Raw genomic sequence first — 15,952 nt, 5'->3', positions numbered from 1 at the left:
CTCTCCTGTCCAATCAGACTCCTTTATTTCTTACACCCATCACCTCCCCGGTTCTCACTTCACCCCCCCCCCCCCCACCAACTTCCCCCTCACCTGGTCTCAACAATCACCTGCCAGCTTGTCCTCCTCCCCCAACCCCCAAAGTTCTTATTTGGGATTCTTTCCCCCTTCCTTTCCAGTCCTGATGAAGGGTCACAGCCTGAAACATTGACTGTCTATCCCCTCCACAGATATTGCCTGACCTGGTGAGTTCCTCCAGCATTTTGAGTGTGGTGTTTGTAAATGTAGGTTGAACTGTAATAGATTCCTGGAGTCGTCTGGCCCTCTGACATGTACCACCATACACCTGTCGACACTAATCCCAGATTCACAGCAAGAAAACAGGCCCTTCAGCCCAAAGTCTCTATGCTAACCAAAGCTCATCTCATTTGCTCACCTTTTCCCCATTCCCCCTAAATCTTTCCTACCCATCTACCTGTCCAACTATCTTTTAAAAGCTGTGTCAGGAAATGTAGGAGACTTGACCCAAAAGCACAGCAGTGTAGACAATTCAGTGACAGATGATAAATTTAATAATAGATAGCCAAATAGTCAGTCACGAGGGGTCACAAAACAAGAAGAAACATAACTAAAGACAACAGACAACAAGGTGAACTTCAGGCAGGGGAGTGAAACCTCTAGGCAACTGGTTGAAGCTGGCTGGCTCGATTAGTGAACAAGGACTGCGGATGAGAACTGGGGTTAAATAGGCTGCAGGCCACAAGTCTGGAATGAGTGAACGATGAATCCTATAAGCTGGGTGGAGATGAGGAGTTGCCTGCATGTGGATGAGAACTGGGGTTAAATAGGCTGCAGGCTACGAGTCTGGAATGAGTGAACGATGAATCCTATAAGCTGGGTGGAGATGGGGAGTTGCCTGCTGGGCGGTGTCATCAGGAGCAGGCCCAAATTGTTGTAAATATACTTGTCTGTACCACCCCCCCCCCCCCCACCCCGGCAGTTCATTCTATATATTCAGCCCCCTGTGCAAAAAAGCTGCCACTCTAAATCTTTCCCTTTAAACATATGCACTCTAGTTTTAGACTGCCCTCCCCTACCCTGGGAAAAGGCTACAATTATCAGTCGTGCCTGATTAGAGGCATTGTTTATGAGGATAGGTTAAGCGAGCCAAGATTTTCACTCTGGGATGAGAGGAGGACATACAAGATTGTAAGAAGCATTGCTTGAGTGGAGAGCCAGAGACTTTTTTCCCAGGTTGGTTAATATGCGGGGGCATAATTTTAAGGTGATTGGAGGAAAGTTTTGGGGGGATGTCAGGAGTAGCTGTTTTTCACAGGAAGTGTGTGGAATGTGCTGCTGGGGTTATGGTAGTGGCGGGTACATCAGAGACAACCGAAATTCCCTACAATCCTTGGAATATTGTGTTCACTTCCAGTCGCCTCATGACAGGAAGGATGTGGAAGTTTTAGAGAGGGTGCAGAGATGCTGCCTGGATTAGAGAACACATCTTACGAGCGAGCTAGGGCTTTTCTCTTTGGAACGAAGGAGGATGAGAGATGATAAGAGGCATTGATAGGGAGAACAGCTGGCGACTTCTTCCCAGGGTGGAAATGGCAGATGCCAAGGGGCATAATTCAAAGGTGAATGGAGGATCGTTGCGACTCTATGCAACCAATTCAGCCATTCCCAATGGGGTGGTTTTTCCCTGTGCTTTTCCTGTGTGGGCCCAGTAATGCAGCTGATAGAGCGGCTGCCTCAGAATTCTAGCGACAGGGGCTCATTCCGACTTCCAGTGACCCCTGTGGAGCTGGCACGTTTCCCTGGGATCAGGTGGGTTGCTCCTGGGTGCAGGCGAGCAGACCAATAGGTTAATTGGCCTCTACAAATTGTATCCAGTGTACAGGTGAGTGGTCTGGAGAGAGCTGGTGAGAATAGTGCAGGATTAGATGTTGTATAAAAGGCTGGCTGGGCCACACTGGGAGCACCGTGTACAGTTGCTCCAATCAACTTGTGCAGCAACTTTTGAGCGATCTATGCATGTGGACCCCAAGATCCCTCTGTTCCTCCACACAACTAAGAATCCTGCCAATAACCTTGTACCTGCCTTCAAGCTCGAACTTACAAAAATAATATCAGTTCACACTTCCCTGGGTTGAACTCCATCTGTCGTTTCTCGGCCCAGCTCTGCATCCTATCAATGACCCTTTGTAACCAACGACAACCTTCTACACTGTCCACAACTCCACCAACCTCCCCGTCATCTGCAAAAAGCTTAAGACATTTTGGAAGAAAATGGCAGTGGGCCATTGTACTCTAAACATTTTGTCAAGGGCGAACGTGATATGTACTTACTCTCCACGTATCCGTGTAGCGCCACCATCCTGGTCCGCTCGTGATGACCGAAAGCCTGGTAGTGAAGGTCCTCCGGTAGGGACGGAGGGAGGCGAGACCGAGGGGGACCAGGCTGGCCGACAGCATGCTGGGGCGTGTGCTTTTTGTGTCGCGCTCTGCAGTTTTGAAACCAGACCTGCAAGATACGACACATCATGGCGCACCACATGACAAGACACAGGAGCGTACTCAGAAACACAAGAGGGTCAGCAGATGATGGAATTCTTGAGCAGCGCACACAAGATGCTGGAGGAACTCGGCTGGTCAGCTGGCAGCTATGGACAGGAGTAAACAGTCAGTGTTTTGAGCGGATGAAGGGTCCTGATTTATTTTATCTATTTAAGGATACAGTGCGAAATAGCCCCTTCCAGCCCGACAAGCCACGCTGCCTACAATCCCCGATTTAACCCTTTCCTAATCACAGGACAATTTACAATGATCAATAATCCAATCAACCGGTACGTCTCTGGGACGTGAGAGGATTCTGGAGAGGCCAACGGAAACTCACACCTTCCACAGGGAGGACGTACGAACTCCTGACAGAGGGTGCCAGGATTGATCTCCAGACTCCGATGCCCCCCAGCTGTAATCGTGTTGCGCTAACTGCTACACTACCCCAGCACCCCGTGTGGCCTGACAAAGGGCCTTGGCCCGAAACGTCAATTGTTTATTCCTCTCCATGGATGTCTGCCTGACCTGCTGAATTCCTCCGGCATTTTGTGTGGGTTGCTCTGGATTTCCAGCATCTGCAGAATCTCTTGTGTGACCAATGCACTTCTGAGTTATAACGTCAATGGCCCTACTGCCAGGTCAAGTATTGTGTTCACATCCATGCCAAAGGGGGCATAATTAAGTGAAATCATTACAGTTAGGTGCCACGGTGGTGCGACATTATTACAGTTTGGGGCGTCAGCATTTGGAATTCAATCCCAGAGTCCTCTGTACGTCCCCCATGTTGAATGCATGGGTTTTCTCAAGGTGCTGCAGTTTCCTCCATATTCCCAAGCCATCGGGTCAGTAGATTAATTGGTCATTGTAAAATGTCCCATGATTAGGATAGGGTTATGTCGGGAGTTGCTGGTGGCTCGGCTCAAAGAACTGGTAGAGCCTGTTCCATGCTGTATCTTTAAATAAATTATAATCACACGTAGAGTATTTGCTGCAGTTTGGAAGTATGAATCACAGCTTATGCCCTGTAGTTGAGACCAGGAAATCTTTCTTTCATGCAGTTGGTTTTTGTGCCCTTGAGTAAAACTCTAATGATTGTGGTTTGACTATCAAAGAGAACCATAGATTAAGCTACTGATTAGTGTGAAATGGTAAATTTAAACCTGGAACTACGTTTACTTGGTTTTGCTTTTGACGTTGAGGTTGGCCGTCTTCAATCTTACATCTCGTGATTTGTTTACAGATAATTGGCTGCCTACTACAGCAGCACAATATGGAAGGGTGTAAGTGGTACCTCTCACGCTCTCTGCTTCACCAGTAACTTCAAATCTGTACGCAAATAAAAATGATGTGAAGTTTAAAAGAACCTCTCGCGAAAGTTGAAAGTTGCTCAGGGGAACCTTTGCACGGCTCTGGTTGGTAAAAATCAGTCTCCCCGCTTATCCCTCCTTTCTATACTTCATTAGGAGTTTGAGCAGATTTGGTATATCACTAAAGACTAGTACATTTATATAGATTTATGTGGAGAACATTCTAACCGGTTGCTACACCATCTGGTGTGAAGGAGCCATTGTACAGGATCGGAAAAAGCTGCAGAAAGTTGTAAACTCAGCCAGCTCCATCATGGGCACCAGCCTCCCCACCATCCAGGAGACCTTCAAAAGGCAATGCCTCTAAAAGGACCTCCATCACCCAGCATATGCCCTCTCCTCCTTCCACAGGGTGGAGGTACAGGAGCCTCAAGACACACACCTAATGTTTTAGGAACAGCTTCTTCCCCTCTGCCATCAGATTTCTGAAATAGACAATGAACCCATGAAGACTACTTCATTTATATATCATATCATATATATATACTGTATATTTCTTTATTATAATCCATAGTTTTATTATGTACAGTATTACACTGAACTGCAGCCACAAAGCAACAAATTTCACATGACATGTCAGTGATACTAAACCTAATTCTGATTCTCCTGACCTGCCCACCATCTCCCTCTGGTGCTCCTCTTCCTTCCCTTTCACCCACCACTTGTGCTGGCAACTCCACACTCTCACGACCCTCTGGGTGAAGAAATTTCCCCTGATGTTCCCCTTAAACTTTCCATCTTTCACCCTTAACCCGTGACCTCTAGTTGTAGTCTCACCCAAACTCCATGGAGAAGTCTGCATGAACTTACACATTCTATACCCCCCATAACCGTGTACCTCTGTCAAATTTCCTGTCAATCTTCTATGCTCCAGGAAAGCAAGACCATAGTGGAAGCAAGTTATCACTGTCGCAGAGGAAGTGCATGAGGAAGTGGAAGTTTCACAAAATAATAGTTGTATCTGGAGAGGATGTTTCCTATAGTGGGTGAGTCTAGGACCAGAGGACACAGCTTCAGAATAGAAGGATGTCCCAGAGATGAGGAGGAATTTCTTTAGCAGATGAAACCAGAAAGGTATTGTGGATGGTTGCCTCTCTGACTGCAGGACTGTGACTGGTGATGTGGTGCAGGGCTCGGTGCTGGGTCCTTTGTCATTTGTCATCTATATCAATGATCTGGATGATAACGTGGTAAACTGGATCAGCAAATTTGCAGATGACATCGTCTGGGGGTGTACTGGACAGTGAAGACGACGATCAAAACTTGCAGCAGGGTCTGAACCAGCTGGAAAAAATGCTGTAAAATGGCACTTGGAGTATAGTGCAGACAAGTGTGAGGTGAGGTGTTCAGTAGGACACAGTGAACGGCAGGGCACTGAGGAGTGTGGTAGAACAAAGGGATCCGGGGACACAGGTAGATGATTCATTGGAAGTGGCGTCACAAGTAGATAGGGCCATAAAGAAAGCTTTTGGCACATTGGCCATCATGAATCAATGTAGTGAGTACAAAGTTGGAATGTTCTATTGAAATTGTATAAAACCTCGGTGAGGCCTAGTTTGGAGTGTTGTGTGCAGTTTCGTTCACCCACTTACAGGAAAGATGGAAATAAGACTGAAAGAGTACGGAGAAAAGTTACAATGATGTTGCCGGGACGTGAGAACTTGAGTTATAGGGAAAGATTGAACAGGTTAGGACTTTATTCCCTAGAATATTAAGGTTAAGGGGAGATTTGATAGAGGTATACAAAATGATGAGGGGTATAGGTAGGGTAAATGCAAGTCGGGCTTTTCCACTGAGATTGGATGAGACTACAAATGGAGCTAACGGGCTAAGGATTAAAGGTGAAATGTTTAAGGAGAACATGAGGGGGAACTTCACTCGGGGGGGGGGGGGGTGACAGTGTAGAACAAGCTGTCAGTGGAAACAGTGAATGCAAAAGTTCAAAGGTTCATTTATTATCAAAGAATACGACTCTGAAATCCTTCAGTTCTCCGGGTAGCCATGAAACCACGGAAGAAAAGAAAGGCAGCACGATCATCAACCCCCAAACCCCACATCGTCGCAAAAATAACTAACAAAAAATGGAATAGGTACATTGACTCCCAAATTCCTCCTCCTATATGTATGTGTGTATGTATATAAAATTTTTGAAAACAAACAAAATGGATGAGACACATCAACCTCCAAATCCCTCCTCCCACACAAAAAACTGAGAAGATCAGGTGAGAAAACACAGAATATAGAAACAGTAAGACTAGAAAAAAAGAGTCTATAGTCCAAGTCCACCTCCAAAACAGAGAAAAATCTGAGCAACACTCTCCGGGTGAACCAGGGTCAATTTCAAAGTTTAAGAGAAGTTTAGATAGGTACATGGATGGGAGGGGTATGCAGGGCTAAGGTCTGGCTACAGGTCAATGCGACTTGGCAGATTAAGGGTTTGGCATGGACTAGATGGGCTGAAGGTCCTGTTTCTGTGCTGTAGTGTTCTATGATTATGTGACTCTATTACATCATCAGGTCATACAACAAGGAAAAGCCCACAGGGTGAGTGTTGAATATGAACGTGGTACAAGTGACACGGTAGCGTAGCAGTTAGTGCAATTGCTTCACAGTGCCAGAAATCACCAATAGAGGTTCAATTCCCACCATTGTCTGCAGGAAGTTCATGACCACATGGGTTTCCTCCAGGTGCTCTGGTGTCCTCCCATGTTCCAAGGCTGTATAGTTTAGGATTAGTAATTTGTGGGCGAGCTATGTCGGTGTCGGAGGCACAATGACACTTGTAGGCTGCCCCCAGTGCATCCTCTCTGCTTTTATTTGACGCAAACAACACATTTCCCTCTGTGTTTCAATGTACGTGTGGTAAGTAAAGCTAGTCTTTAAACATCCATTTCCACTGATCCGATTTCATTCTCCCCACATTCCCAACAATTTCCCCCCATCCCAGGTTCTGCCCCTAATTCACACACTTGTCGTGTCCATGTAACCCACTAACACATGTCTTTGGGATGTGCGAGGAAACCAGGGCCCTCGAGGGACACTCACAGGGTCATGGGGGAATCGTACAACCTCCTTGCTGGAGGTTGGGACCAGGCAGGGTCTCTGGGGCTGATTGGAAGTGGCTGAATCTACTGCGCCGCCCTCGATCTGCCAACAAGAAACACTCACTCTGTTTCTCTCTCCACAGATGCTGCCTGACCTGTCAACTATCACCAACATACCCTACCACCCAGGCCAAGCTCTCTTCTCGCTGCTGCCATCAGGAAGGTGGTACAGGGGTCTCAGGACTCACACCACCAGGTTCAGGAACAGTTAGCACCCCTCAACCGTCAGGCTCTGGAACCAGCGTGGATAACTTCACTTATCCCAACACTGAATTGATTCCACAACCTATGGACTCACTTTTAAGGACTCTACAACCCGTGTTCTCGATATTTATTGCTTATTTGTTTATTATTTATTTTGTATTTGTAGCTTGTTGTCTTCTGAACATTGGCTGTTTGTCTGTCCTGTCACGTGCAGCCTTTCATTGATTCTATTGTGTTCTATACTATTTACTAGGAATGCCCACAAGGAAATGAACCTCAGGGTTGTAAATGGTGACGTGCATGCACTTTGATAATAGAGTTACTTTGACCTTTGAACCAGGGCATTTAGAGTTCCCTGTGGCCAGTGACACGCCCGCCGATACACAGGTGTACCAGTACCTGGATAACTCGCCGGCTCAGACCAGTCATGTCCGCGAGCTTCTGAAGTGTTTGTGCGTCAGGGTTGTTGTCCTGTGCAAACTGTGCCTGCATCACCTGCACACAGAGCGAGGAATGTACCGTCAGCAAGGGTAATGTTCAACGGACGGTCACAACATCGTGTCCCCACCAGATTCAGACACAGCTCCTTCCCTTCAACCATTCGGCCCTGGGTCTAACTGACCCCAATCACTGTCTCGGCATAGTAACCCTGCAATCACTTTACATTTCAAAGTATAATACATGGACACTAGCTTCCCTGGCATTGAGGACCCTTTAAAGGGCGATGCCTCAAAAAAATAGATTCTTCGTAATATTGTAATTTATAGCTTTTTATTATTATGTGTTGCAATGTACTGCTGCTATGAAACAACAAATTTCACAATGTATGCCAGTGATATTAAATCAAATTCTGATCTTTTTGTTCTATTCTGTTTCCTGAAAAGGTTCTGTAAAATTTATGAGGAGGAGGACGCGCACAGTAAGGAGGAATCATCCGTGCCGCAATGCTACCTGTAACTGCTCTGCCGTGAAGGACGTCCGCGCTCTCTTTGCCGGCTTGGGATGAGTGTCCTGATCCGAGGGCACAGCTCCCTCCAGGCTCAACCCATTCCCTGGATCAGAGAAACAATTGCATGTCGATGAGATGGTTCAGCTCGGTCAGGACACAAGGACACACACACACACACACACACACACGGAGACAAAGACACAGACACACACACACACGCACGGACACGGACACGGACACACACACACACACACACACACACACACACAGACACAGACACACACATGCACGGACACGGACACACACACACACACACAGACACAGACACACACACACACACGCACGCACGCACACACACACACAGACACACACACGCACGGACACACACACACACGCACACACACGGACATGGACACACACATACACACACACACACACAGACACAGACACACACACACGCGCGCACGGACACACACACACACACACACACACGGAGACAAAGACACAGACACACACACACACGCACGGACACGGACACGGACACACACACACACACACACACACACACACACACAGACACAGACACACACATGCACGGACACGGACACACACACACACACACAGAGACACAGACACACACACACACACGCACGCACGCACACACACACACAGACACACACACGCACGGACACACACACACACGCACACACACGGACATGGACACACACATACACACACACACACACAGACACAGACACACACACACACGCGCACGGACACACACACACACACACACACACACACACACACGGACACACACACACACACGGACACACACGGATACAGACACACACACGGACACAGACACACACGGACACGGACACACACAGACACGGACACGGACACACACATGGACACACCAATCCTGAAGAAGGGTCTTGGCCCAAAACATTGACTGTTTATTCATTTCCATGGATGCTGCCTGACCTGCTGAGTTCCTCCAGCATTCTGCGTGTGTTGAGCAAACATCTTATCTCTACTAGAAGATCCCTTTCAAATAATGAGGAACAAACTCTGTCCACAAAATTTAAATAATCAGATTGATCCAACAGCTTCTGTACATGACCACAAGCGAGGACGGCTTTGCCTGAACTGTCCAGATTCTAGTTATTACAAGCTGAACTCTCTCATAAGTGTGGCGACTGTTGCACAGCTCTCTGACAGAGGGTGTTTGTTTTAGCCAGTCATTTCTGCTGTGCATTAGATGTTAACACAGCAGAAATAGTCCTGAAAGCAATTTGCAAAACTAAAATTATAAATCTCTTAATTGAAATGATAATGGCCTTTGCTGCTGCCTCTCACTAATGTAGAACTGATTCAAAGAAAATATATTAATTACCCACTTGGCCGTATAATGAATATCACACTGAACTTCTGTCAGATGTGGGTGCTATTGAATGTGGAGCTGGTTATTTAGTTAAACTGCTGGTCTCTTGTTTTGCCCAGAGAATTTGGTTCAATCAGGAACACAATCTCTTAATGAAACTCCTTAATTCTACAGATGTGCAGTAGAGATTTTGCTAACAAGCTGCATCACTGCATGGTACGGAAACTGCACTGTGGCTGTCAGGAAGGCTCTACAACGGGTAGTCAGAACTGCCCAACGCATCACTGGCACCAGCCTACCTGCTGTCAAGGACACATATACCGAAAGGTGCCAGAGAAGATCATGAAGGATCCCACCCACCCTCCTCATAGTCTGCTTATCCATCTCCCATCAGGGAGGAGGTTATGTAGCGTCCACACCGGATCACCAGATTCAAAAACAGTTACCCTCCCCAAGCAGTAAGGCTGATCAACACCTCCACCCGCTAACCCACCCCTCCACACCCCAAGAACCACTACTGTTGTAGCACCTGCTTAGTAACTCCACCCCCCCCCCCAACCGCAATGAGGGTCACATGAAGCCATGGGAGCAAGAGGTGGATGGTCACTGGTGCGGATCTCAAGTCTTGGATATGCAACCACTGACGCCAGGCAGACGATCTCTGAAGAGTATTGATAATGGCTGGGTCACCCATCTTGTAAAGACACTGCCCAGAAGAAGGCAATGGCAAACCACTTCTGAAGAAAAATTTGACAAGAGCAATCATGGAAAGACCATGACATGGCACATAATGATGATGATCTAAGAAAAGATGTACAGGCATTGGAGAGGGTCCAGGAGGCTCGCGAGAATAACCCCAGGAATGAAAGGGTTAATGTATGTGGAGCAGTTGATGTCTGGGCCTGTACTCACTGGAGTTTAGAAAAATGAGGGAGGGATCTCATTGAAGCCTATCAGATATTGAAAGGCCTAGATAGAATGGATGTGGAGAGGCCGTTTCCTATTGAGGGTGAGTCTAGGGCCAGAGGGTACACCCTCAGAATAGAGGGACATCCATTAGGAACAGATGAGGCAGTGTTTCTTTATCCAGAGGGTGGTGGCTCTTGGAATTCATTGCCACAGACGGCTGTGGAGGTCTGTCATTGGATATATTTAAAGTAGAAGTTGACAGGTTCTTGATTAGTCAGAGCAAAGGTTATGGGCAGAAGGCAGGAGAGTGGGATTGAGAGGGGTAATAAATCAGCCATCATGGAATGGACTCATTGATCTGAATGGCTGAATAGCACTCCTGTGTTTCATGGTCTTAAAATAAAGGATTAAACTCATCCGTCTGCTGGACATTGCAAAGAGCTGAGTCTTTCTATAATTTTGCACAGAATTTTCTTTTCAATTGTAATCACAAACAGCCATGTTATTTTCATCAGGCATCACCTGCATGAATTACAACAGGTTTCCGAGTTTGGCTCAGAGCACTGCCTTTCAGAAGCAGATCAAATGTGGAGAGGTCTGGCTGGGATCAAATTTCAAGATGAATGCGTCTGTGGGCTAAGACTCTGGCCAATGCATCTATCGCCATGACACCAAAGAAATATTTGGCCAACATGGGCTGTTTCTTGGTCTGCTCGAACAGTGTAGGCTTCTATTTGTGAATACAAGCCTCCTTTCTGTCAATTGCCTTGACTTGATTTGTCCCCACTTTCATCCCTGAAGGACTTCTGACTCCAGTCAATCTCTCTCTCCATTGGGAATGCTGACCCACGCTCTCCTGTGACTCACAGCACTAACAGATGAAGTGTGTCGGTAAACACATGGCAGAGGGTTGGAACTGAGGTGCTCTGTTAGCTCCTTTCCTCCTGAGATGCTCAAACACAAACACTTTCTCACAGTTATTCACAGAATCTTGGTCACTGAAACATAGCTCCCAATGTCTCAATGAGCCACTGCTGTTATGGGTGTCTACCCACAAGACATAGAAGCAGAACTAGACCATTTGGCCCATCAAACCTACTCTCTCAATCGATTATGGCTGATTTATTTTTTCTCTCAACCCCATTCTCCTGCCTTCTCCTGATAACCTTTGAGGCTCTGACTAATCAACTTCTGCTTCAAACCTTCTCAATGACTTGGCCTCCACAGCCGTCTACAGCAATGAATTCCACAGATTTACCATCCTCTGTGAGAAGAAGCCCCTTCATTCTTCAGGCTTCAGTGATTGCCCCTTACCTTGTATCTATCTCACCTTGTCCAAGACTCTCCCACTACCCTGCCCCAAAGTGCCCTCTCGGGACATTATCTCTCAGTCCAGCCACCTCTCATTCTTCCCAACTCCGCAGAGTACAGACCTTATTTCTTTATCTGCGAGTGACACGACAATTCTCTCTTCCCAGAAATTAGCCTATTGAATATCTTTTGGACTGTCTCCAGTGATCATTCAATACAGAAGCAGAATTAGGCTATTCGGCCCATCAAGTCCCCTCTGCGATTCAGTCATCTTTCAGCTCCATAGTCCCTCCTCCGCCAGTAACCCTCAACCCTTCATATAGTACAGTATAATCCTCCATGCTGCTATATCCTTTACTAATTGGCTATCTGGCTATGGGGTTAGCAGAGCAAAGGGTGAGCAGTTTCAAATTCCTGGGTGTCAACATCACTCAAGATCTGTCCTGGGCCCAACATGTCGATGCCATCACAAAGAAGCCACACCAGTATCTATATTTCATTAGGAGTTTGATAAGATTTGGTATGCTACCAAAGACTCTTGCAAATTTCTACAGATGTACCGTGGAGAGCATTCTGAGAGGCTGCATCACTGTCTGGTATGGGGGTGGGGGGGGGGGGGGTGGCAGTCTATAGGATCAGAAAATGCTGCAGAAAGTTGTAAACTCAGCCAGCCCCAATACGGACACTGGCCTGCCCAGCATCCAGGAGACCTTCCAAAGGTGATGCCTCAAAACGGGGGAATCCATCACCCAGGACATCTTGTAATTTAAGTATATTTTATGTATTGCACTGTACTACTGGCACAATAAAACAAATTTCATGATACATGTCAGTGATAATAAACCTGATTCTGCACAGTATTTCAAGTATAGCCTCTCCAGTACATGAACATTCCTAATAAAACTAAGTTCCAACATTCTTGCAATAAATGTCAGTACACCACTTGCCTTCTGGGCTCCTGCTGCCCTTGCCTGATAATCTTTTGTGATCTATGTGCAAGAACATTTCGATCTCTCTGTCTCTCGCTTAATTCCAATCACTCTCCAGGGAGATAAATCAACTGCCTTTTGATTCCTCTTATTGATGTGCTTGATCTTCACAGTGAACTCCACTTGCCAGGTTTTTGCTCAATCTATATCGAATACATCCTGTTGCACAATCACAATGTCCTCACTGTGTAGGAAGATGTGGAGGCTGTGGACAGGGTCCACTGTGCATTTACAGTGCAACATTGTCTACAAAAAGTAGAGTACGCAGCCCAGTCCATCACAGGCAAAGCTCTCTCCATTACTGAGCACATTTACATGGAGTGCTATCATAAGAAAGCAGCATCCATCATCATGGACCCCACCATCCAGGACATGCTCTCTTCTCATCACTATCATCAGGAAGAAGGTACAGGAGCCTTAGGTCCCAAACCACAGGTTCAGGAACAATTATTACTCTACAAACATCAGGCCAACTTCACTCATCTCAAAACTGGACTGACGCCGCAACCCGTGGACTCACTTTCAAAGACTGTAACATGAGTTGTATCGTATTATTTATTTACTTTTTACTCTGTCTGATTTGTATTCTTTTACCTCGCTAGAGAACATGTTAAGGAACTGGGTGACCTTTGGCTCATGTGGGAGAATGAGGAGGTGATAGATAGGAGCTACAGGGAGGCAGGTAACTGGGTGTCTGTCAGGAGTGGGAAAGGGAATGGGCAGCCAGTGCAGAGTTCCCCTGTGACCGTTCCCCTCAACAATAAGTTTACCACTTTGGGTACTATTGAGGGAGACAACCTACCAAGGAGAAGCCACAACAACTACATCTCTGGCACTGAGAAAGGAAGGGAGAAGAGGAGTGCGGTAGTGATAGGAGACCCCATAATTAGAGCAGAAAGCAGATTCTGTGGGCCTGAAGGAGACACCCAGCCAAAATCAAAATAGGTGATGAACACAGAACTAAAGGTGTTAGATTTGAATGCACGCAGTGTAAAATAGATGATCTTGTGGTGCAGTTAGAGATCAGCAGGTATGATGTTGTGGGCATCTCCAAGTCATGGCTGAAAGAAGACCATTGTTGGAAGCTTAACATCCAACAATGTAACAAAAGGTCAGGCTGGTAGGGAGAGGGTATGAGGTGGTTCTGTTGGTAAAAATTTAAAACAAATCCTCAAGAAAGATGACATAGGATTAGAAGATGTGGGATCCTTATGGGTAGAGCAAAGAAATTGCAAGAGTAAAAAGACCCTGATGAGAATTATATACAGGCCCCCAAACAGCAGCCACGATGTGGGCTACAAATTGCAATGGGAGATAGAAAAGGCATGTAATAAGGGCAATGTTGTAATAATTATGGGGATTTCAGTTTGCAGGGAAAATCCATTTGATTCGAAGAGAGGGAATTGTAGAATGGCTATGAGATAGCTTTTTAGAGGAGCTTGTGGTGAGCTTACCAGGGAGATGACATTCTGTATATGGTGCTATGCAGTGATCCAGGTTTGATTAGAGAGCTTCAGGTGAAGGAACCCTTAGGAGGGAGTGATCATAACATGATAGACTTCGCCCTGCAGTTTGAGAAGGAGAAGATGAAATCAAATGTTTCAGTATTATAATGGAGTAAAGGGATTTACAAAGGCAAGAGACAGGAGCTGGCCGAAGTTGACTGGAAGGGAACACTAGCAAGACGAAGGCAGAACAGTTAACCTCTCACTCGATGTCAATAAGACCAAGGAATTGATTGCAGATGTCAGGAGAGGGAAACCAGAGGTCCATGAGCCAGTAATGATCGGAGGATCAAAGGTGGAGACAGCCAGTAACTTTGAATTCCTGGGTGTCACTATCTCAGAGGACCTACCCTAGACCCATCATATAATTGCAAAGAATGCACAACAGTGCCTCTACTTCCTTAGGAGTCTGTGGAGATTCGGGATGTTATTAAAAACCTTGATCCTGTTCAGTTACTGTTCTATAAATTTGCTAAGTATGCCCACTCCACAGAAAAAGGATGTGGTGACAAGTACTCTGATAATAAATTTTATTTTGACTTTGACTTTAATATGGAAGGTGCAGAAAAGACACATCCCAAAGAGATATTCCAAAGACAGGGATGAGGCAACTATGGCTGACAAGGGTAGACAAAGACAGCATACAATTCTAATATAGCAAAAAGTAGCAGGAAGGTAGATGATTGGGAAGCTTTTAAAAACAGAAGGCAACTAAAAAGCCATAAAGAGAGAAAAGATGAAATTAGAAGGTAAGCTAGCCAATAATATAAAAGAGGATAGCAAACGTTTTTTTTCATATCTATCAAAAGTCAAAGAGAGATGAATGTGGATATCAGACCACTGGAAAATGACACTGGAGAGGAAGTAATGGCGGACAAAGAAATTGTGAAGAACCTCAATAAGCATTTTACGCCAGTTTTCACTGTGGAAGACACTAACAGAATGCCAGAAATGAAAGACTGTTAAGTGGCAGAAATGAGTGTCATTGCTATTACTTTCTGGAATGGGGAATGTGGAATTTCCGGAAGTTCGAGAAATCGATGTCAACACCATCAGTTTGGAGGCTACCCAGACCAAACACAAGGTGTTGCTCCTGCAGCCTGAGTGTGGCCTCATCGTGACAGTAGATTCCCATTCCAATATGGCAATACGTGGCCTCCTCTGCTCCTGCCACAAGGCCCATCACCTCCTTCTGGTTCTCCTCTCCCTTCCCTTTCTTCCATGGTCTTCTACCCTCTCCTATCAGATTCCACCTTCTCTAGTCCTTTATCTCCTTCACCAGTCAACTTCCCAGTTCTTTGCTTCACCCCTCCCCCTCTCCTGGTTTCACTTATCACCTACCATCTTGTAACTCTTCCTCCCCTCCCCCACCTTCTTACTCTGACTTCTCGTCTTTTCCCCCCAGTCCTTATGAAGGGTCTCGGCCCAAAACATTGACTGTTTACTCTTTTCCATAGATGCTGTCTGGCCTGCTGAGTTCCTCCAGCATTTTGTGTGTGCTCACTAAAGTTAACTTGCAGGTTGAGTCTGTGGTGAGGAAGGCAAATGCAATGTTAGCATTCATTTTGCGAGGGATAGAACACAAAACCAGGGATGTAATCCAGATCCTTGAAAATGCATTTTTCAGACTGCATGGAGCATTGTGAGTAATTTTGGCCCCTTATC

General features: G+C 46.1%; 1 protein-coding gene across 3 annotated transcripts in view; it reads right to left on the bottom strand.

Annotated features, from left to right (window-relative positions):
* Window positions 1-15,952, bottom strand: part of lhx6a (LIM homeobox 6a) — a 70,591-nt gene that overhangs the window by 6,804 nt on the left and 47,835 nt on the right. For all 3 annotated transcript variants that reach the window (XM_073052537.1, XM_073052538.1, XM_073052539.1), the window contains 3 exons: window positions 8,189-8,289; window positions 7,637-7,732; window positions 2,353-2,527 (listed from right to left, as the gene is read on the bottom strand). In XM_073052537.1, coding sequence (XP_072908638.1) covers window positions 2,353-2,527; window positions 7,637-7,732; window positions 8,189-8,289 — 372 coding nt within the window. The remainder of the gene's footprint in view (window positions 1-2,352; window positions 2,528-7,636; window positions 7,733-8,188; window positions 8,290-15,952) is intronic.

This window comes from Hemitrygon akajei, chromosome 7 (genome assembly GCF_048418815.1).
Source record: "Hemitrygon akajei chromosome 7, sHemAka1.3, whole genome shotgun sequence".
In the NCBI taxonomy this organism is placed as follows: Eukaryota; Metazoa; Chordata; class Chondrichthyes; order Myliobatiformes; family Dasyatidae; genus Hemitrygon; species Hemitrygon akajei.
This window is presented reverse-complemented; position numbering and strand designations above follow the sequence as displayed.